At 43.2% G+C, this 23,198-nt stretch overlaps 1 protein-coding gene across 2 annotated transcripts in view; it reads right to left on the reverse strand.

Moving 5' to 3' along the window:
* slco5a1 (solute carrier organic anion transporter family member 5A1) overlaps positions 1–18,174 on the reverse strand; it is a 36,983-nt gene extending 18,809 nt beyond the window's left edge. Inside the window, exons 1-2 of one of the 2 annotated variants that reach the window (XM_029457928.1) lie at positions 18,114–18,174; positions 16,339–17,658 (exon numbers count right to left, since the gene is read on the reverse strand). In XM_029457928.1, coding sequence (XP_029313788.1) covers positions 16,339–17,278 — 940 coding nt within the window. In that variant the 5' untranslated portion in view covers positions 17,279–17,658; positions 18,114–18,174. Of the gene's footprint in view, positions 1–16,338; positions 17,659–18,113 lie in introns of those variants that run through there. The other variant, XM_029457929.1, reaches the window with a different exon arrangement.
* Between the last annotated feature and the right edge of the window lie 5,024 nt (positions 18,175–23,198).

Below are 23,198 nucleotides of genomic sequence, written 5' to 3' on the forward strand. Positions count from 1 at the left end.
AGCTCGTTGTTCCACAGTAAGTTGTTCCACTTTCTTCCTGACTGCTCTCAATGAGCCACATTAACTGTTTGAATCAGACCCGTGGGAGCTGCTCATTACCCATGATGCATCGTCACCTGCTCTGACATCAGTGGGAGCGCTCAGCGGCCCTCCGGTCGTTTCTCACAGCCTTCTGAGCGTCTGTAACAAGCGACCGGAGCTGCAGAGGTCTCGCTCTGACCTGAGGGCTCGCCTGCAGCTCTCCCACGCCAGCAGAGCTCAGAGCGAGCAGGGGTGAAGCATTAACCCTGGGGGGCTCTCAGACCCTCACTGAGGTGAGCCAATCACACTCCCTCACTTTGCCGCAGGAAGGGAAAAACTCATTAAAGTTAGATAACCATAGTTGGACAAGTGGAAAAACCTCCTGTGGACATCCAGCAGAGACGAGTCGGAGACATTTAGTGGCTTTAAACCAGGAGGCAGAACGTGTGTGTGTGTGTGTGTGTGTGTGTGTGTGTGTGTGTGTGTGTGTTAAAGTGTTTCTGTGATTCTGAATTCATAGCCACAAGTAGACTTAGCATTTTTATTTTAACTGGCAAGATGGCGACAAACTACAAACTACATTCTCCTGTTGCGCGCCCCCCCCGCCCTCCAATCTCCATCATCCCCTTCCTCGGGCAGCCATATTTTATCCCCCTTGGGTGATTGTGTAAGCGCCCGTCTCGCCACTCCATCCATCATGTTAACAGTGTTCTGCCCGACTGAAGGATAGAGGGGGCTCATAAACTGCTCCCGACCCGGCGCCCTGCCCTGTCCGCTTGACACCGAGCCGAGATATTCAGGGATGAAGGGATCGGAGGGCTGCGGCCGGGCTGAAGGGCGGCCAGGGAGGCCACAGCCCTCGGATTGAGGAATATGCTGGCACAGCAGCGGCGCTCCATCACACACACACGCATGCAGACGTCGGTAAGGCACAGAGGGTGCATGCCAATGTAGAAGGCATGGCGCGCCACAGGCCACTTTACTCAATTATGCAACAGACTTTTAGCAGCAGCCCGTGAAGGACAATACATTACAGGCTTCATGAGCTTCCTACACGCGCAGAGGTAATGGATTAGCAGCTCTCTGTTGCAGTTATTGGCTTTTCACTCTTATGTTGTGCAAAGTCAGCATATTAACCGATCAGCTTGACTTTCAATATGTTGTTGTTGGAACTTTGTGCTGACTTTGCATTAGACGTGCATGAAAAGATACAAATTGAGGATCGCAGAAGTCACGGAGCTTCCAACATGTTACAAGCAAAATCCAATATCAGCGACGAGATATTAATGTTTATTGCACAGGCCCGGGGGGGGGGGGGGGGGGGGAACAATGACACAAGTGGGGCTGTGCAATTAATCACATTTCATTACATATTTGGCTTCCAACGAGAACATCCAGATGCATCGATGCATTTCACTTTCAAATGTAGCGACATAATGTTCTTTGTAAATACAGGATGTTCCCAAAGTCAAAAAGGTAAATCGTTATGATTTTATGATTCTGAGAAAAGAAGTCGTCACTAAAGCATCAATTACAACTCAGTGACTCTAATGTGAACCAAGGTCACTCCCTCCCTGCGTGTTAAGTACACACATGCACATGACGGGGGGGGGGAGTGCATCGAGGGTTAGGAGTGGAGGAGGGATAAGGTGGTGCATCATTGACCCCAATTTAGTGTTTAAGCTCCAGTGTATGTGATGGATGGAGCAGCGGGAAGAGGAGGAGATTTACTCCACAATAATCCGGAAAGAGAAAAGCAATATGTTGGGATGAAGAAAGAGATAAAAAGTAATAAACGGAGAGAAAAGTGACGTAAAGAAAGAGAATAATATCTGAGGTGGGGGGGCCGTAAAGAACCAGAGGCAGAGGAGCCGGGCTGCAGACAGGAGTGACTGATCCTGCTGTGCTCAGCAACATCCCTCTCATATGTAACCTTCAGGGATCAGCTCTGTTGTCTCCTCCCGACTCTGTATTCATCAGCTGCTCTGACTCATTCACAGCTTGAATGAATGAATGAATGAATGAATGAATGAATGAATGAATGAATGAATGAAGGCGAAACAGGAAGAAGAACGTCAGCAGAGTTAGAGGCGTGATGACAGGAAGGTAAAGGCCCAGGTGGACTTCTTCACTGCACATCCTTTGTGTTGCATCTCAATGCGTTTCTGATATTTTCCCATGTTTTGAAGCTACAACTGATGAACTTCTCTTATCCAATACATTTTCCTTTTGTCTTCAGAAAACTGTGAAATGTTTCATTCTTCAGATTGTTTGTGCAAAACTCAAAAGATATTTAATTTGCATTCATATAAAACAGAAAAGCAGCATTTAAGAAGCGTTTCTGCCCAATTATTTAATAAAACATTCTCGATACATTTTCACTTGCTGTTGAATTGTAATGTCCCTGTGGCTTCATAGTGACTGACATTGATCAGTTACCTGCACACACCTCCATGTATCCTGCTTAATGGCACCAACATAGCATTGTCACCATCTCTTTATCACTTGGTTCATATTTAGCTTTCACTTTTATCTGAAACTTTGACTTATTTAGTTCCTGTTGCTGAAGAGCCAACAGAACATTGTTCTCCACACAAGGACCATAAAGATCTATTGTTACACATTTTGAGATGTTACACTGTGACATCAGTTTATTTTTAATGTCACAACTGAACAGCAGCTTCCCTTCCCTGAAAGATCACAACTTATGCAAGAAATGCAAGGAATTCTGGGAAACACGGCACCCAGCTGGTTACATAGCGTCCTTGGCTGTGAGTGGAATTTCAGGCATAACAATAAAATGGCGTCTCCTCACTCCCTCCCCCCCGCCCTCTCCATGACCTTCTGTTCTCTCACCCCTCACCCTTGCGACGCAGCCAGAGCGGAGGAGGATGAAGGAAGAGCACCCAGACCTGATGAGAAAGCTCGCTGCACATAATGAAGCAGCTCCCCGGTGGCCGAACTCATTACCGCAGATTAATGATGTGATTTCATTACGTGGACAAAATGAAGGACGGGACATTCACTGCCGTGTCAGAACAGCGCGGGGTTGAAAGGTCGAGACAAAAGAGTCATCGGTGTCAGGCTGCACTTTTGGAACATCTGCCGGCTGCAATGAAAATGAGCACAAAGTGTGCGGGTTGTGTTTACATGCAGGAAGTCTCAGATCTGCTCTCCTGCAATACAGACTGCAGAGGTCTGAGCCTGCTCTGTAATCCCTCTCCGCTCTCTGCTGTAAACTTAGTTTCAATGAATTATGTAGCGCTCCACCTGGCTATTAGCCCACAACGCTCAGTCAGCCTCCAAACAAGCCTGAGAACGGATGGCAGGCAGCAGCACAGCGACCTTGGATTTATATTCAATGAGTCCAATCTCTGAAAGACACAATCACATCGTCTTCTCAGCGTTACTACAGAGCCGTGTTGATTTACCTCACGTTGCGTCACACGTTCACTCTGAGGTGGGATAATAATCGACACCTGCTGCTGTGACAGAAAGAATCCTGAATGAGCTGTTGTGCTTTATGTAACGACTTCTCCTTTATGTGATCGTCAGCACGCTTCTGTAGAGACGCCTGAAGCTGTGGAGCTGCAGCCGTTTGAAAGAGAGGGACGGCGCTCCATGCATCCCTGTGTGACGGGGATCAATTCAGTCATGTGACCCGTCCCCCACGAAAGACAAGAGGAGGAAAAAGACAATGAAATAGGGGAATGATGGCATTGTCATGGCAACTTGCTGACACAGCAGTGTCTTCTTACAAGTCCTAACCTTACAGATTTACCCAGAGGGCATGCACAGGGACTGTGGCACCACACACACACACACACACACACACACACACGTTATCTAGATGTCACCCTAACACAACCAGAATGCAACCTTATATATTTCAAAGTGCCTTTTCCTCTGAGTCCATCTGCGGTGGAAAGCTGCTGGTGATCCTCTCATGTTGCATCATGTTCTGTACACAGCGTCTCCAATCGTGCTGCTATTTTGGTTCATGTATGTGCAGCAGAGCGAAGTGCAAAAGGGCAGAATGAGGAAGAATACACATCAGAGAGAGGGGTGATTAAAAAATACTCTCAACTTGGGGTGAGGGGGGGAAATGTATTCATGGAAGAAAGGAGATTGTAATCTTCCAAGACTCTGAGTTATGCAGTCTCACTGGGGGGTCTCACTGGACGTCTCACTGGGGGGTCAATAGGTCGAAAAGTGCAGTAAAATGTCTCTTTTGCAGCATTTAATTAAACACATGCTTAAAGACATTTACACTCAGTCATCAGCCTCCTGATTACTAATAATCTGTATCCACCCTGAAAACAACATATTGGTCGCGCCCTAGATTTTAATATCTAACCTTCTCGTACATACATTACAGGTTCTTATTCACGTAGCAGTCGATGAAGGTTCTGCTGCAGGCCGGCCAGCGGGAGGTAAGCGGTTACAAAGGTGTCTGCAGGATGATCACTGGTCCCAGGCAGACCAGATAAAGACTTTATCAGCCGGCAGGACTTTTAAGAACCGTACCAACATCAAAGCATTTCTGCGCTCAGGCCACCCATCAGGCGTCTGATCCGCTGCACCTCCGGGCGCTACAGTTATAAGCCCCTTAAGCAAAGACACGACTGATCACAAGGCCCGCAAAGGACTCGATCAGAATCTTAAGTTCCACATCCCTTCCCCCGCTTATACTATTCTTCTGTAATGCAAACTGACCCAGTGCTCTCGTCTCTCAGCCCGACGTGGTGAGAGCGCGGAGCGTGATAGATGGCGGAGAGGTGAGACACACAATAAGGGCAGGCAAGGATCCAATTCATAAATCTACTGTCTCCACTGGACAGAGAGGGACTTTGTGACGCCCTTTGAAAGGAAATGTGTCCTCTCTGTTATAGTTTGTACCACAGCTCCTCACTGAAAGATGGAAATGCACAAATATTTCCAAGAAAAGCCAAAACAGTCGACTGTAACACAGTTTTAAAGCAGGCTGCTGTACTTTCCATCCTCGAGCTCACTTCACTAAATCAAATATTTACAAAAAAAAAGGAGATTATTAACCGTTTAAACAGGATTCAGTCTGTAAAGAAAAGTGTGTGGCAGCAGAGAGAGAACAGCGTTGGGAACAACTCTCCGGTTTATCTAAGATCATGGACGTGGGAGAGCAGAGAGGCCTCTGGACAGTTTATTCTGCACCACTTCTGCTCTCCGTGGAACAAAACCCTGTGGAGTTTGTATTTCTTTAAACCTCAATCCTCAGCAGCACTGAGCCCACGATGCAACGACGAGGCAAAACAGATCATTCAGTTCATCTGGAGATAACGTGCAGAGCGGCCAAACCCTTGGTAGAAGAAGAGGTAGATGTTCTTTGGTGGACGACAGCCCTGCGAGCATGCAAAGCTTTGCTGCTGGACCCTCTGTGTGCGTCAGAGGGGTCACGGATCCTAACAGACACCAAATGAGCGTTTTCTGCTGATTCTGGTGCTGCCGTCAGGCTTCTGGAGCTGCACTGACAGCAAAAGACCACAAATGTGCTGTGGCTGATTTCTACCAGAAATCCACTTAAGGGGCCGAGGGCTGGAGTACGGCTGAATGCAAAGAAATCCAAATGGCAAAGTAGCAAAATATCAACTGGGAGCACGAGGACGGAAGGAGAACCAGGTCAGTGCTCAGCTGCTCACTCGTCTGTGCTGCATTACAACATGTGACCTCCATCACAGTCAGAGGACAAAGACTTCAAGTCTCAGTCTAGAGAAAGCTTTTGGAATCAGTGTGGGCTTGTTCGTTTTAACTATTGTGATCGACGTTGGATGAAACCGATTTGGTTTGTGTCCCAATTGTTAGTTTTTTGTATTGGAGCCGTTATATTTGATGCAAGTCTGGCATCTCATCTTGATGTCCTTGTCACTTATAGTTTGCTGCATATGCTGTCGAGCATTAGAATCAAAGCTCAACGAGGACACTTGTTCTCAAAGTCTTCTGCAAGACCAACCTGATGCCGCCTGCAGCAGACAGCACAGCACAGTTATTTATATTTATATAAACACCCGATACTGCAGACTGTTCATGTGCCTGAGCGGTGATTCACATTTCATTTTCAGTCATAAATAAATTCTACTTCCACAGGAAGGAATCCTCGTCTCTCAATCTCACTTGGTGAATGAACCAACACACATCTCTTTAACTGGCTTATTGAGGGAGATGTGCCAACCCCTTTGTGCCGCCTCCCTTTCATAATACTTCTCAGAAGCTTCACACTCTGCCACATTGACTGCATCATTTTGCACCTAATGGTCTAATCCATCATCTTCTTTGGATTTTACTCCTAATCTATCGTTCTTTGTCGAACCCTTCCTTTTACATAACGAACAAATACACATTTTCTGTTTCCACTAATTGCTTCTAATGGAGGATTGAAAAGGGAAGTTTTCAAGCATTTTCTCTCAATGGACACGTTCAGGTCAGTGTGTGCTGTGTGTACTGCGTGTACAGAACATGATGCAGCTACAGAGTCTTTTCACCACTTTCAGTTCGAGCTGGTAAGAAAACAAATTGCTATTCTATGTTAGGATTAGTCATCAGATGTCTGAGATTAAAGGGTACAATCAAGGTTTATAAATGCTGAACACTGAGTGACTGTGGGGAGAAGACGTGGGCTCTACATGTAGACAGTTATTATGCAGATACTTGCTTCATTTGGATCGAAACTGTACATCATCCGGCCAATGAGGGATCCTTACATCACCTACTGCCCACACACACACACACACACACACACACACACCAATTGAGAGGGTGGCAGATAATCCTTCAGCTGACGAAGGGCCATGAATGGGGCATCTGGGCTGGGGGTGTAACCACATTACACTGAAGAACTGAGTGTGTGTGTGTGTGTGTGTGTGTGTGTGTGTGTGTGTGTGTGTGTGTGTGTGTGTCCATGAGGAGCAGTGAGTTCGGGGCTCAGGTAGTTTGCCACGAGCTTGCACCTGCAGCTTTTCTTTCAGCCTCTCATTGACAGACATGACACAGCCATGTGTGTCCTCCTGTGTGAGCTCCATTCCCCTGGAAACAGTGAGGACATTGGATTCACGGGTATCTTGAAGGATAAAAGGCTAAATTAACATATTAATAGCTGAGCTTATGTGAATCTGAAGCATGAATCTGGAATACTTTGATTACTGTGTGAAGATAATTACTGTGGCAGAACACGCAGCAGATGGAGGGACCGCGACTAAACATTATTTCACTATCGATTATTTTCTAGATTAATAGTTTGGTCTATAAAATAGTGAAAATGTTCAAGTGATGTCTTTCAATATTTGTTTGGAAAGTCAAAATCCCAAAAGATCTTCACTTTAATATGATATAAAACAGAAAATCTTCATATTTAAAAGGCTGGAAACGCATTTAAAGACATTTTTGCAGCTCAAACATAACAGCTCTGCAGCTGCCTCCTACACACTGACACAAGTGTATGAAGTCAGTCTCGACGTTGATGGGTCAGACTTCTCTGCAGTCCACACACACACACACACAGATGTTCAAATACCACTGCATGCCTACAGGAACAACCAACACAAAACCTCCTGCAAACACTTGTGCTCACTCAACCCCCAAAGCCCCAAACCTCACCCACCCCCAGCTGCAGGTGCACACACACTCACACACACTCACACACACTGCCAGCTATAAACAGCTGCTCTCACCCCTCAACGGTCTACCAACAACTAGGCCCCCAAAATGTAAAACACACAGCTACAGGAACAAAAGTCTGACAGAAATTAGCATGAAAGCAGCAGCTTTTATAAAGTGTTATAAAGTATTATAACGTATTATAAAGTATTATAAAGTATTATAAAGTATTATAAAGTGTTATAAAGTATTATAAAGTGTTATAAAGTATTATAACGTATTATAAAGTATTATAAAGTATTATAAAGTATTATAAAGTGTTATAAAGTATTATAACGTATTATAAAGTATTATAAAGTATTATAAAGTATTAACATATTATAACGTATTATAAAGTGTTATAAAGTATTATAACGTATTATAAAGTGTTATAACGTATTATAAAGTGTTATAAAGTGTTATAAAGTATTATAACGTATTATAAAGTATTATAAAGTATTAACATATTATAAAGTATTATAACATATAACGTATTATAAAGTATTATAACGTATTATAAAGTATTATAACGTATTATAAAGTATTATAAAGTATTATAAAGTATTAACATATTATAAAGTATTATAACATATAACGTATTATAAAGTATTATAAAGTGTTATAAAGTATTATAAAGTGTTATAAAGTATTATAAAGTATTATAAAGTATTATAAAGTATTATAAAGTATTATAAAGTGTTATAAAGTATTATTGTGTTATAAAGTGTTATAAAGTATTCTAACATATTATAAAGTATTATAACGTATTATAAAGTATTATAAAGTATTATAACATATTATAAAGTGTTATAACACATTATAAAGTGATATAAAGTTTTATAAAGTATTATGCTGTGCACTTTAAATAAACTTTTCTCCAGTCAGCTAACACCAGTGGACGATTCCTGTGCGTCTTTCCAATGAGGTGTATCGCGGTTACTTGTTAGCCTATTAGCCGGAGTTATATAATAAGCAACCAGCTTAACGCTACATTTAGTGGAATAACAGAGCCTGGCAGAGCCGCACCGACACACACAAGAATGTGCACAGACAAATTTGCCCCGGTCTGCACGCCTGTCAGGCTACATTTCTTGGTCTTATTTTTCAGCACGTCTGTCTGTGTGTCTGAGTGTGTGTGTGTGTGTGTGTGTGTGTGTGTGTGTGTGCAGCAGGGTCAGAAACGTTTAGTGCCATCCATCTCCCTGAGAGTGGGCCCTGTCCCTGCAGGAGGATCTACACAGAAGGGTCAGTCTGCTATGTGCAGCCAGCACAGCAGAACAGCTGAAGGTCAGATGGGGACAAGAAACTTGGCCACGCAAAAAGGACACCCGGTGCATCAAAATGTCAACGAATGGAAACACACTTTTATCAAATAAATGCTTTAATTTCCTCACGTGTTTCTCCAGCAGGCAGATCTGTGTGGAGGTCCATATGACGTAACGTCATGTAAGAGTCTTTTTTAGTTTCATACGCTGAAAATCCCGTGTTGGTTATAGAACATTAAAGAGAAACTAATTATTGACAATAACTCTTTCCCTGACTGGACACAACGGGCATGCTTCTCCTCACACTGCTGATTACTTTAATCACAGAAAACACACAGAGGCTTTCAGCATCTGGAGAGAAGAGGCCTCTAAATAAAAATTGTCTGCGGCTGGCGCTTTATACAGTTACTGTAGAACATCTGGCCAAAGACTTAGATATTTACTTTAATATGATACACAAATCTACATATTTGAAAAGAGTCAGTATGTCAGTTCCAGATTTCATGACTTTAGACCAATCAGAACAAATGTTGAGATATTTTACCTGCTCATACAAAAGTAGTCTTTGGGTATCATTTCATTTTAACCCGATCCAACAGGAGCCGGAGCTGGAGGAGGATTCTATGGAACGACGTGGACAAAGGGGCAGCAAGATAAACATTTATTTCCCACATAGCTGAAAACAAAAGCTTTCTCAGCGTTCCTGGATCACAGAAACCTCTTGTGGCATTTCCCCAGGAACCTTCCCACAGCGCCAAAACAATGAAAAACCGCCAGAAGTCGCCGGCCAATGAGGCGGAGCGATGACCCCCACACACCATCTCTGGAGACAACAGCACATGAGCTGAGGGGGGGGGCATGTAGTAGTAGTGGTCAGAGCTGGCAGCCTGCTGCTGCTGAGTAACACTGAGGGCCTGTGTGGCCACGCTGAGTGAAAGTGAAAGGGGGGAGACATGTAAAACCTCCTTGAGGGTAAGCCAAGGGAACAGTGATGAAACGGGCTTCTTTCTGTGTGAGCTCTGACGGGGCTGAAAGTGTACACTAACTGATCCTGAAATGTGATCCGTCAGCCTGTAGGGGCAGATTCTCTGGGGACGTCTGTGTGTGTGTGTGTGTGTGTGTGTGTGTGTGTGTCCAATCTGCATGTGCTTTGGCTGCTACTAGGCAGAACAGGACACACAGTTTAATGAAAGTGAGAGAGAGAGAGACAGGACTGATAACCCTCACAGAGAACTAAACAGTGAGGAATGAACTACATGTTCATTCCTGTTTCATTCTCTCTAATCTGGCACACACACACACACACACACACACACACACACGGTTTTGAATGCAGGACTTTTACTTGTAGAGTGTTTTCACAATGTGGTATAAATACTTTTACTTGAGTAAAGGATCTGAATACTTTCTCCACTGGACACACACACACACACACACACACACACACTTCAGGAGAGACTGAGAGCAACTGTTCTTTCTAAATTTGTCAGAGTGAGATCAGAGAACACACCCTAAGTGTGTGTCTGCATGTGTGTGTGTGCGTCAGAGAGAGCAGACTCGTCTTCAGGACGTCCCTGCGCGTGTCCCCGCTCCTCCTCTTCAGTATAGAAACAGCCCTCTAAGTCCGGCTGGTTTTTCATGAGTATATAATAGAACATTAATAATTCACAAGTACCAATAACGGACACCAGTATGTGGAGAACTCCAGATAAAGTCCGGAGACACAGGTCCACACACTGACCGGAGATTGTCAAGAGCGTTCTCACTAACTGGAAATGCACCGCCTGCCGTCTCGCCTATTTTTGCGTCGGCCCTCACTGACAGAAGTTTCTGAATCTCCTCGTCTCTCCAGTACGTGACTCTTCTTCTTCACATTTGGATGTTTGTTTTCTTGTGGTTTCACGCCAGCCGCATCAACACGCTCACTCTCTCACAGTGATATTCTCCGGATAATATTCTGTTCACACTCGGACATTACACAGACGTCCGTCTGACCTCCTGCATATGTATTTGCATCTCTCTTTGCATTTGCATTCAAAGACGCTGCAAAGTGTAGACAATGAAAGGTTGTAGAAGAAAGACTGTGCTGTTACATTAACAGTATAATCAGAGCTGAACCCTCCGGTCTCCCCACATCAATAACAGCTTCCTCGCATCATTAGCTTGTAAATCAGAAGTCTTCAATGGAAAGAAAGGGTTAAAAAGCTGGAGGTCACAGCCGCTTTTAAAGGATCAACAATTCATTTAGGAGAATGTAAATTATTGATGACTTAGACCTGTGGGCGAGATGAAGATGGTGTCAGATATTAGAGGAAGACAACAACATAAGAACAAAAGCCGTTTGTTTCAAATGAGTTTACAGTTTACTGCATGTTGTAACTGAGAACCTCATCTAATGCAATGAGCCTCGCATTCAAGACGCAGCGGCTCCTCCGAGAAGAGCCAAGACAAACGTTCACCATAGTAACGACAGGAATGGCATGCTGTAAACCTGTCGGAGCAGAAAGAGAGAGAAGACTGAGAAGAGGCAGAGATGTGCAGCGACGTGCACCCTCGAGCTGCCAGGCCTCGTCTTTATGCTCTCTGAGGGGAGAACTATAAAACCAGTAAAAAGAGAACTACAGCGCCAAATTAAAAAGTTCACATGTGCCCGTTACATTGCGATGTGATGCGGGGGCCGGCGCTGGGAACTAGGGTGTCGGCTCAGAGGGAACACACAAAGATCACATCCTGACAAATAAAACACGCTCTCTCTTCCTCCAGCAGAAGCACCCTCAGTGTAAAGCGCATTGTCCTACAAAAGCGAGCCGCTCCTCCCCTCTGGGCCGGAGTAAATTGAGATGGGGTTTACATTCATGGGTGTGTGTGTGTGGGGGGGCATCCCAAGGTAATATCGGGGAGAAGTCTCCTCGAGATATGGGTAGCCTAGATTTGAACAGTTTTAGAAGTGCTCCATTTTCCCCTTCTTGGGGGAGAATGGGAGAGGGGGGGGGTTGAGGTCAAAACACTGTCACACTTGACCAACACTATTGAGGATAAAATACTGTATTATGATTTCTATAGCAGTGTTGATCTGACTCCAACGATAAACATACAATAAAAAGTTTAAAATCTCCAAATCTCTTTATTGCCCTCCCCCTCCATCACGCTCTCAAACACACAGCGAGCATCACACCGCTCAGTCCGTCTCTGTCCTCAGTCCTCACAGTTGTGCGACTATAACGCTGAATGTTTGCGGGTCTGTTCGGGCGGGTGATTATATTGTGGTTGTTGGGCGGTGCCGAGTGGCTCGTATAACGGGCCAGGTGGGTCATCACTAATGTCGGCGGAACAAAGCTGCATTCTTCATCATTCACTCGTGTGAAAGTATAACAATAACTGGATTTACTGAAAGTATTAATATAATCTTAAGACTAAAGGAGGACATTTGACACAGGACTAAATAAATAACAAATAGCAAAATAAAACAAAATAAAAACCTCAGTAACGACTAAAAGTAAAGACTAAAGAGTAAGACTAAACTAAAACAGCAGCTGGACTTCATCTCCGTTTGATTCATGCACCAAATCCCAGAACAAGCCTGCGAGAATGTCAAAGATAAAAATGTATTCAAAACACCTGAATAGCAGAACTGAAGCTCAGTTACCATGGTTATTGTGTGTATCTCATATACAAATCAAGGACATTATTCTACCCCCCTCCCCCCGTTATCTGCTGCCTCCGACATGTCAGAACACGACTCTGTTTTACCAAACAAATGCTTTGCTGGAACAAAGCAGATTATCCCTCTGGGAGTCCTCGGAGAGAAACCATCAAGGTCACTGGAGCTGCACTGGAGCGGCAGCAGCTCAGTCAGAAGGGACTCGGCTGAGGGGGGGTCGGGTTCAAGTCCCCGAATGGACCAAGTCTGTAGTGTGGTACTTTGAGAGGTACCAGTCCACCTGCCTGTCTGTAACATCTGCTCCTAACACTAGGATGGCTTCAATGAAGAGTCTAAATGTGTGCTGTGGGACCATTAAAAGAAGACTTAACATCCATTAACATCATATCTGTAAAGACTGTGATGACGAGGTGAGGACACAGCCAGTCTGTGTTTGGGGTTGTTTTCTCCTCGTTTTCCTGCCTGGTTCGATAGTTTTGCTGCATTGGCTCCCTGTGACGCAGGGATCAGATCGATACTGGATCTCAGGGGCAGCGAAAGGACTCGACAGAGAATAAACTCCATAGGCTGTGTTGTTTTGATCCAGGCCCGGTGACGGCAGCACCGTGGCCACTGCTGTGCAACCGTCTCAGGGTTTGTTCACCCAGAAATATACTGTTTTCAGCTTCTCAAATATGGACATTTGTCACTATTTTCTGACATTTTAAAGATCAAACCATTAATGGAAATAATCTTTAGTTGCACCCACAGGTCAGTGGGTCAGTGACCATCTGTGTATGTGAGATGCACCAGATTGAGAGGCCCCATATCCCAATAACACACAGGATTACATCTTCTATCATGAATGTACAGTATGTGGGAGACACGTACAGTATGTGGGAGACGCGTAATAATAATAATAATAATTTGTATTTATAAAGCGCCTTTCAAAGCTAAAAGCAATCTCAAGGCGCTAAAGCAGGCGCTAACTGCAGTCTTGCGTACAGTACGTGGGAGACGCGTACAGTATGTGGGAGATGCGTACAGTACGTGGGAGACGCGTAATAATAATAATAATAATAATAATAATAATTTGTATTTATAAAGCGCCTTTCAAAGCTAAAAGCAATCTCAAGGCGCTAAAGCAGGCGCTAACTGCAGTCTTGCGTACAGTACGTGGGAGACGCGTACAGTACGTGGGAGATGCGTACAGTACGTGGGAGAAGCGTATAGTAAGTGGGAGACACGTACAGTACGTGGGAGACACGTACAGTACGTGGTAGACACGTACAGTAAGTGGGAGACACGTACAGTACGTGGTAGACACGTACAGTATATGTGACGCATCTACAGCCAATCAATCTGAGACAAAACCATTTAAGCCAGCGAAGCCTCAGCACACCAGATCAATTACAGCAGGCCTATTCAATTAGCGGCCCGCGGGCCGGATACGGCCCTTCTGAACTTTTTTCTGGCCCGAAAGAAGTTGCCTGCAAATCGAGCTGTCATATAAATAAAACTAAAGCCTGATTCACACCAAATGCGGCGAAAATGCAGGTGTTTCCATTCCACGCCGAGCTGCAGCGGCGTCCGGGAAAAACGCACCTGCCATCGGCTCAGTCAAGCTCACGCTGCACGCTGGGTTGGCGGGCCACACAGAAAGTCACTCCCTTACTTTAGCTCGGCACGCTAACAACACGCTTCAAGATGTCTCTCTCCAAGCCAAAGAAAGCTAGAGTTGATTCTGAAAATCGTCACTTCCAGAGCGAATGGACGGACAGATATTGATTTACTTTGCCAGCAAGTAAAAAACTGGTGTGTTTATCGTGCAACAAATGTATTTCCGTGATGAAAGAATACAACGGGAAGCGACACTACACATCAAGTCACGGCTCGTTTTCTGCCAGATGTCCCGTGGGCTCAGAGGAACGGAGAAGGAAAGTACAGGGACCATTAGCATCATTTAACGGAGTCAAGTGGCTTTTGGTCGCTTTTGCACGGAACAAGAGAGCCACGATAGCATCCCTGTTTTGTTTTAGTTCTCGCCTCTCCTCCGCTGTGTCTGACTGACTGAGCCCCGCAAAGCAGAGGAGAGAATGTGAACTCGCAAAGTAACGCAGCAAACACGGAAACGTGCACATATACAAGATACATATAATTTAATAAGCACCTGTTCAATGTGAAAACTGAGTTCTGAATATAAAACCCCCCCCAAAAGTGTAATTTCTCTCACTGACTGAAACAGGCTCAACATGACAGAAGTGTGATATGTTTGTAGTTCTATAGGAGTACATCACCTGACTCAGCATGTGATGCATTCTTAGTGTAAATGCAAAGACACATCTGCTTTATGACTCAAATAAGCCTACTTACTGTTAAATTGTAAAAATGTGTAAGATATGTATGTTATTGTGAGTCTGATGCTACTGTTTTACTCTGTTCTATTTGCATTTAGTATTTAATTTTATGGACTATGGACTTGTTTTCAAAGCACCTTATGTATGCTTGGAAGGGTTGAGGATATTATAAACAGGGCTACTTACTGCTAATGTGATGAATACTGTTTTATTATATTCATCTTTCTTTCTACATTAGTGAACATGGACCTGTTGGGAAAATAACTCATGTCTCCTTGGTTTTCAAGATGCAACATGTTGCACTTTTGTGTGAAGCCTTGTAGCCAAAGCTTTCCTACGGTTCTGAATGGACTGGTTGCTTTCTGTAATGAATTATGGTGATACAATTAAAGTGAAAAAAGGGGATGCACGTGACTAGTTCATTTCATGTATTAGTAACTATTAACACTACTGTAAATAAGAGTTATTTGTAGTGATTCATTGACAAAGTATTGTGTGGCCCACAAACCCCCAGTGATTTTCCTATTCGGCCCACTTGCTAATGAAGTTGAATAGCTCTGAATTACAGGATACCTGAGAAGAAATGTGCAATAGATTGGGAATACAACAGACAATCTGCGAACACTTAAACACAACACAAACTAGTCTTATCTGGCTAAACATGAGAGCATGTTGCTGGTGACACACACACACACACACACACACACACACACACACACACACACACACACACACAGTACGGTTCCATTAATCATCAGCAACCTAGTTTTGCTTCTCTCCTCTCATGTGCTTCTGGCCCAAGGTTGATTTTGAAGTCTCTGTATTTACCTCAGCGCGGTGCAGAGGTTGCATGCCGTGGAGATTAAAATCATAAGGACAGAGGGCTTTGGGGGTGGGTGTATTGTTGAACTCTGCGGGGATACATACATGCACATACCCTCCTGGTAAACATCAGCCGGACCAAACCAGTTCAAAGCGGTCTTCTAAATATATCAAACATCAAATTAATTTACAGTGGCAATGAAGTCAGCTGAGATATCTGACATGTCAGCAGAACAACGACTCGATGTTCATGAGACTTGGTGGAAGGTTGAAGATAGATGTCAATAAAGATACATGTATTATTTTTTTATGGAAACTATGTTTAAACCCGGGTTTTCTGCACAGTTGCAGTTACAGATTAAGCTCAGTGTTTACCCAATGTTACCCAATGCCGCTGCTAAAATGTTTCACCGTGTTCTGCGTGACGTTTGCAGACACTGCGCTGGACTCCATTGAAGAAATAACTTGAGCGTTAGTGTTTAATTGGGTTGTTCTTCATTTTGTTTTCTTTTTTTAATGCTGATATCGTCATTAAAATACGACTTGGAATATAAAAGGATGGTCTTACCCAGGTAGAGAGATGCATTTTCTTTCTTCACGTTGTCGTCCAGGTAGGTGGGCCCCAGCGTGTAGATTGGCGTCGACCCCATGCCCACAAGTATCTGGGCGCATATGAACAGAGTCACATACAGGTTGTGCTCGTTTCCCTCCTGGTCGCGAGGGCAGGACGCCAGGTCGAGCTCGCGCCCGCTGCTGTTACCGCTCTGACAGAGGCCTTCACGCCCCGTTGAGGAGTTCATCTCCTGGATCTGGTAGGGAGGTGAGATGAAGTGGGGCAGGGAGAATAATGCCGCCCCTACAGCGATGATCACACCACCCACAGCCAGCCAGCGTGGCCTCTGACCTCTGCCTCCAAAGTAGGAGATGAAGACCACCACCAGCAAGCTGCCGATGTCGAAGCAGCTGACCAGCAGGCCGGACTCGGAGCTGCGCAGACTGTAACGCTTCTCGATGGTGGTGATGACGCTGCTCAGGTAGCCTGAAACCATCAGGGACTGAACGAAGGTCAGGTAGCACATGCAGAATAGGAAGCAGCGGGAATCCCTCAGGATGGCGCGCACATACTTCCTGGCTGGGGTGCAGATAAGGTGGGTGAGAGAGAAACCAAGTTTTTTACCCCCGGCCCTGCGGCGATCCACAGGTAGAGAGCTGCTGAGCCCCACCATGCTGGAGGCAGAGGGGGAGAAGTCCGACCTGGAGGAGGGGGTCTCTGCCTGGCTGGAATCTGGGGTTTTAAGCTGGAGCTCGCAACTCTCCTCCACGGCCACGCAGGTGTGGATGGTGTCGAGCAGCCGAAGCTTTCCATCCGGCTGACAGGGGCCGTTCAGGATGGGCAAGCTTTTGGACTTGAAGCAGGTCTCCGGCTCCATGTACTGATCCTGGAGCTCACGGATCTCCAGAGACTCGGACAGGTCGCTCCCGGTTTCATCGTTGTCCGATGAAGTCATGGTGCAGCTGGAGATGCTGGCGGTGCCGAAGAGTCGGTCAGTAACTCGTGCCACATGAGGAGAGAAGACCCTGCCAGTGGGACCGAACCCCTTCAGTTATGAGCATCTTTTATTCCACATTACAGCAGCTCTTCTGCAACAACGTAAGCGCCAAAATGTTCAGCCAATAGTGATATCAGAACTGAACTCAACACGTATTGTCTAAGGAGTGAATTGTTTACAATAAATAGCTTATAAGATTTTAAAAAACATATACAGGTAACAACAAGGAGCTGTCTTTACAAGGTTCCCCTCCCATGTAGTGGATTTTATGGCTCTTTGTTAGATAGCTTCATTCATTTGGGCTTTTTGTTTCTTTTGTCCCATAGCTGTGCAGCATCCTAGAAAAAAAGATAAAAACATGAATTAACAAATATAAAAAATGCTACTTCCAAAGTAGACACATTAATAAAATACAAAATGTAACCCTTTCACTTCTGACATTGTGGGAATATGTCCACCCTGGGTTAAACTGGTCACTTCATATCGCTAATTTGCAGGAAACAAGAAATATATCCCACATAATATCCAAATGACAGAAAAATTACCTACACGAATAAGCCATCAGTGAGGCTGCGGGATAAATAACACCCAGATTCTCTTTGTCAAAACGAGAAATATACCTAGAGAACAAAAGACCACGCTGTCCACAAACGTCTCAGTCATGACTTTGAAAAGAAATAAAACCCCAACTCAACACGAGACATTTCTGCAAATAAGCGACAATAAAGTGTCGGCTTTGACTAAAACGGCGACAGAAAAGATTTGATACAAGTTGTGAGAAGGTAATACTCACACAGGACGGAGGAGGTAGCCTGTTGTTCTGCACTGAGCGGCCGCTCAGTGAATGAAGGCTGCGATGCGGCGACTGCTGCTGGGCACATGCTGCCTTCACGGGCTGTCGGAAATGGTACAATCCAGAGTTCGGAGCGCCATTCCAGTGTGAAAGGAAACGCTATTTTCTTGCACTTGTATATGTCAATATTGTACGAATGCTCACTACGTATTGCAAGACGTAGAATCCTCATGTCTTATTTTATTTATGGAAAATCTATCACATATGTTCTCTGTAATTAATACAGTAATTCAAACTGGAAAGCATAAGAGGAAAAACAGAAAGCCTACTTCTATTTATTTAATGTATTTAATGAAATGAAATAAAAACTACTACTATAAAACTACTGAAAACCTTTGAAGATATTTTGTTTGTTACATATAGTTATTTCCCAGGATGTGCCTCGTTAAATATCATTAAATAAATGTTTGTATTCTTCATTGATTGCTTGTTCGAAAGTCCCCTGTAATTTTATTTGATATTTGATTTTGATTTCAATTACATATGTTGTATGCGATGATTACATTGTCAGAATTGTTGTCATTGTCCCATTCTTTATGTGTGATATTAATGTTCTTTAAAATTAAAATTATTTTAAAAAGCAGCAAGGATTTAACCCATGCAGACTATGACGATCACGTCTATGACTTAATAAATGTAATTATATAGAAACAACCACAAATAAAAACGTCATCCTCGCTGGTATTTTTAACTTTTTTATTAATACTTTATTGAAATCATATAAAAGGAGAAGTGACATATTTTTCACCAGACACAAATATGCGACCACTATTCTGTATAACACTGTAAAACCCAACGACGAGAAGGTAACCTGAATGCAGCATATGTGGGGGTGAATGTATTTCACATGAGCCATATCGGGACTTGTAGTTTCTTCCACGGGTCTCACGTGCGTTCAGCTCCGCGTCTACCTGCATGTAACACTGAGATGAGTAACTGCGAGACTCTGAGCCCCGCGGGACTCTTCTGATAATACTAATGTGTTCATATTTTCATTCAGTTAATTTGGATGACACTAACTGTAATACTTCATATACCAGCATGCTTTTCGGCCTATATGGTGGTTGTTTAGTGCCGGACGTCAGCCGGACAGCTGGGGCTCGTGCTGACCCAGCAGTGGCTCTTACAGACAATGGGCTCCGTGCCTGGCAGTCAATACAGAATGAAATGTGAAGACTATCAGTCCCTCAGTGATGAAAACTTTACCTCATTCTTTACAGTGAAGATTGTTCTGGAAGGTAAACCCCACTGGAATAACTCTACCCGGGAGGAATATAGTTTATACAAATAATCTTTAATATTATATATTCACATTAACAAAATATAAATCATAGATTAATGATCAGGATTGTTCTGTTGCTGCAACATTACTGATTACATGTATAAGGTGAAAAGAATAAAATTATAAAATCTAAATGACATATTTGAAGATTAATTATACGCACGTAGGAGCAAGGCCACTATATTTAAACATTATTTTATGTTCTAGTACAATGCTACACACCAATTATCCTGTGCAATGATCCATTATGGACATACTGTATATGTATATAAATGAAATGTGTTGTTATGTTATTTGTATGTTTGTCTTTGACTATTGAGCCACTTAAACCGGGTAATTTCTCCGGTGTGGGATCGTCTCTTCTTATCTTTGTTTATCTTCTGTAAATAAAACTATTGATTCTGTGTTTGTCTGAATAAACATATGAAATGATTTTTATTTTATTATTAGAAAATAAAATGTCTCTGAAAGGTGATCAAATTAAAAACATTTGTGCTCACAGAATTAAGATGTTTTTGTAGAGCGTTGACTCCCAGCGTCTGTCAGAGCGATGATGACTCACACAGCGTCATTCATTTCCTGGACTAGCTGGTCTCATCCTCATCCTCCTCCTCCTCATCATCATCATCCTCCTCACCATTCTCATCATCCTCATTATCCTCATCATCATCATCATCCTCCTCACCATTCTCATCATCCTCATCATCATCATCATCCTCACCATTCTCATCATTATCATCATCATCCTCCTCACCATTCTCATCATCATCATCATCCTCACCATTCTCATCATTATCATCATCATCCTCCTCACCATTCTCATCATCATCATCATCATCCTCACCATTCTCATCATTATCATCATCATCCTCCTCACCATTCTCATCATCATCATCATCATCCTCACCATTCTCATCCTCATCATCCTCATCATCGTCCTCATCCTCATCATCCTCGTCATCATCCTCATCCTCATCATCACCATCCTCACCATTCTCATCATCATCCTTATTCTCGTCGTCGTCATTCTTTTCCTCATCATCATTTTCCTCATCATCGTTTTCCTCCTGATCATCATCATCATCATCATCCTCATCGTCGTCGTCGTCCTCCTCATCGTCATCGTCATCGTCATCCTCGTCATCCTCTTCTCCTTGTCCTCCTCGTCCTCCTCCTCCTCTTCTCCTACTCCTCTTCTCCTTGTCCTCCTCCACGTCGTCCTGAATGAATGTCACTACCCCAAACATCGATATGTGTGAAAGTTAAAGTCTTGACCTCGTCTCTGAGGTTTTGTGTGACACACATATGAAGTTGAATTTTTAATGATATAATTGCCCCATCTTTAAATATGTCTGACACAACAACACAACACCACAATAACACCACAACACCACAACAACACAATAACACAACAACACAACAAACACAACAACACAATAACACAACAACACAACAACACAATAACACAACCAACACAACAACACAATAACACAACAACACACATCACAACAACACAACAACACAATAACACAATACAACCACACACACACAACACAACACAATACACCAACACAACACACATAACACAAGCACAACACAACAACCACAATAACACAACACACAATACCAACACCACAACACAAACACAACACAACAACACAATAACACACAACACACAACAACAACACACAACACAATAACACAAAACACACCACACCCACAACCAACACAATAACACAATAACAACACAACAACATACACAATAACACAACAACACAATAACACAATACACAACACAACACAACAACACAATAACACAACACACAATAACACAACTAACACAAAACACAATAACACAATCAACACAATAACACACAACACAACAACACAACACAACAACACAATAACACAACACCACAACAACACAATAACACATTACTGCATCTCTAATGTTTGTGATCAGAGAAGATGAAGAAGTTTAAGAATACACAACAAACAGATTGTTGATTGTTGATTGTTGATGGAGTAAAGTTTCAGGAACAGTTAGTCTTTAGCTGACAGGAGCATCTTGTTGCTGCCTCTCAGAAATACTTCAAATGGAATCAGAGCAGCTGTAGAAGAATCTGCAGAACAAAACGTTTCTGTTTCTGGAGCACAAAACCTCCAACGAGACTGAACAAGCATGCCTGCATTTTTAAAAGAGTCGCAACAAAGCTTTCCTTCATCTCCAAATGTCTCCCACAGTCACTGCTGTATTGCATTTCTCTATTTACCCAGCGACAGTCATAGAGGTCACACATCACACTGAGATATCAACATTCATGAGGAATATTCAGAGCTGTGCTACACAGACTCTGCTCTCTGCAGACAGATGAATGTTTACAGAGAGAAATCCAATGAAACTATAAAACCCTCTCATAATGTCATTTATTCAGTTTTATTATTTTTCTATGTATGTGATCCAATCGATCAAAGTGTCGAGGAAAGTTAAGAACAAGACTGGATATTACAGAGTCTGGGGGAAGAATCCGATGCAAACTGGTTTGAACCTGGATGTTTGTTTCCTTTAAACACTTGATTTTGTTGTGACGTCAAACCAGACTTGAGGTTCAGTCTAACAGTAATTCAGGTTCCTGTTACACCTCTTAATAAACCTTTAAAGTAACAAACATTTGAATGAGTTGTTGACATAATAATGCTCATAATTACATCATATTGTGTGTAATTTAAACTCACATTTCTGCATTAATTGATTTAAAACAAAATTGAAGTTGTTGTAACTTTCTGAAATGTTTTCTTTTCATTTGCTTTACGAGGACACGATGACTTTGAGAGCAACCTTCAGGGTCGAGGAAAGCAAAGTCGTGGAGGGAAAGGATATTTAAAGTGTTCAACTGAGCGATCGCAAGGAACTACAATGTACGTTAGAAGCATTTCAGAAGTCTCAAGAAGATTATGTTCTGAAGATTCCCCAGAAGATCAGTTTTTATTCAGATCACATTGTTGTTTAGATTTGTTACTACAGTCCGCTGAAGAGTGTCCTGGTGAAGCATTCTGTGTCAAACATTTACCGTCTCTATATCATGTGTTCAAATACACAACTGCACATCAAAATAAAAAAGCCTAAATACCATAATTGTAAGTTTTTAAGTACATAACACTTTAAAATGTTTCAAATGTAAAAACTAGTTGGAACAACTTCATTTTTGTGTTTATGCCACCAAATATTAAGTGGTAATTAAAAATACATTTGATTGTAGAGGAACAGTTCATTCCTGTAACTCAATGTAGTTTCATTAGAAGTTTCCATAACTCAGAAGAGATTGATGCAAACTGTTGATCTTTGTTGAGCCAAAGCGTTTGTTTTTACCGTGCAGTGTTTCTGTTGGTCTCTTGTAGATTCTCTGACCCTTTAAAAACAACTGGTTTCACTCTGTGAGTTTGGTATTTGTCATGTGACAGAGCTGCGCACTGATTCCACACAGTAGAGAAACACAACAGCCCCCTCTGGTGCACAGAGCAGCTCAGTGAGGCTGCAGGACGCTGCAGGACGCTGCAGGACGCTGCAGGACGCTGCAGGACGCTGCGAGCGGCACCAGGTGGAGCTGAGTCCTCGAGCTGAGCAGCAGCAGGTCTGAGTGACACGTGCAGGCTGATAAGAACATCATTTATAAAAGATGTTTTGAGCACCTAATGCTTTGAATTTAATTATTCAGTACAGACAAACTTTATTTATTAAGGGA

Source organism: Cottoperca gobio, chromosome 20 (assembly GCF_900634415.1).
Source record: "Cottoperca gobio chromosome 20, fCotGob3.1, whole genome shotgun sequence".
NCBI lineage: Eukaryota > Metazoa > Chordata > Actinopteri > Perciformes > Bovichtidae > Cottoperca > Cottoperca gobio.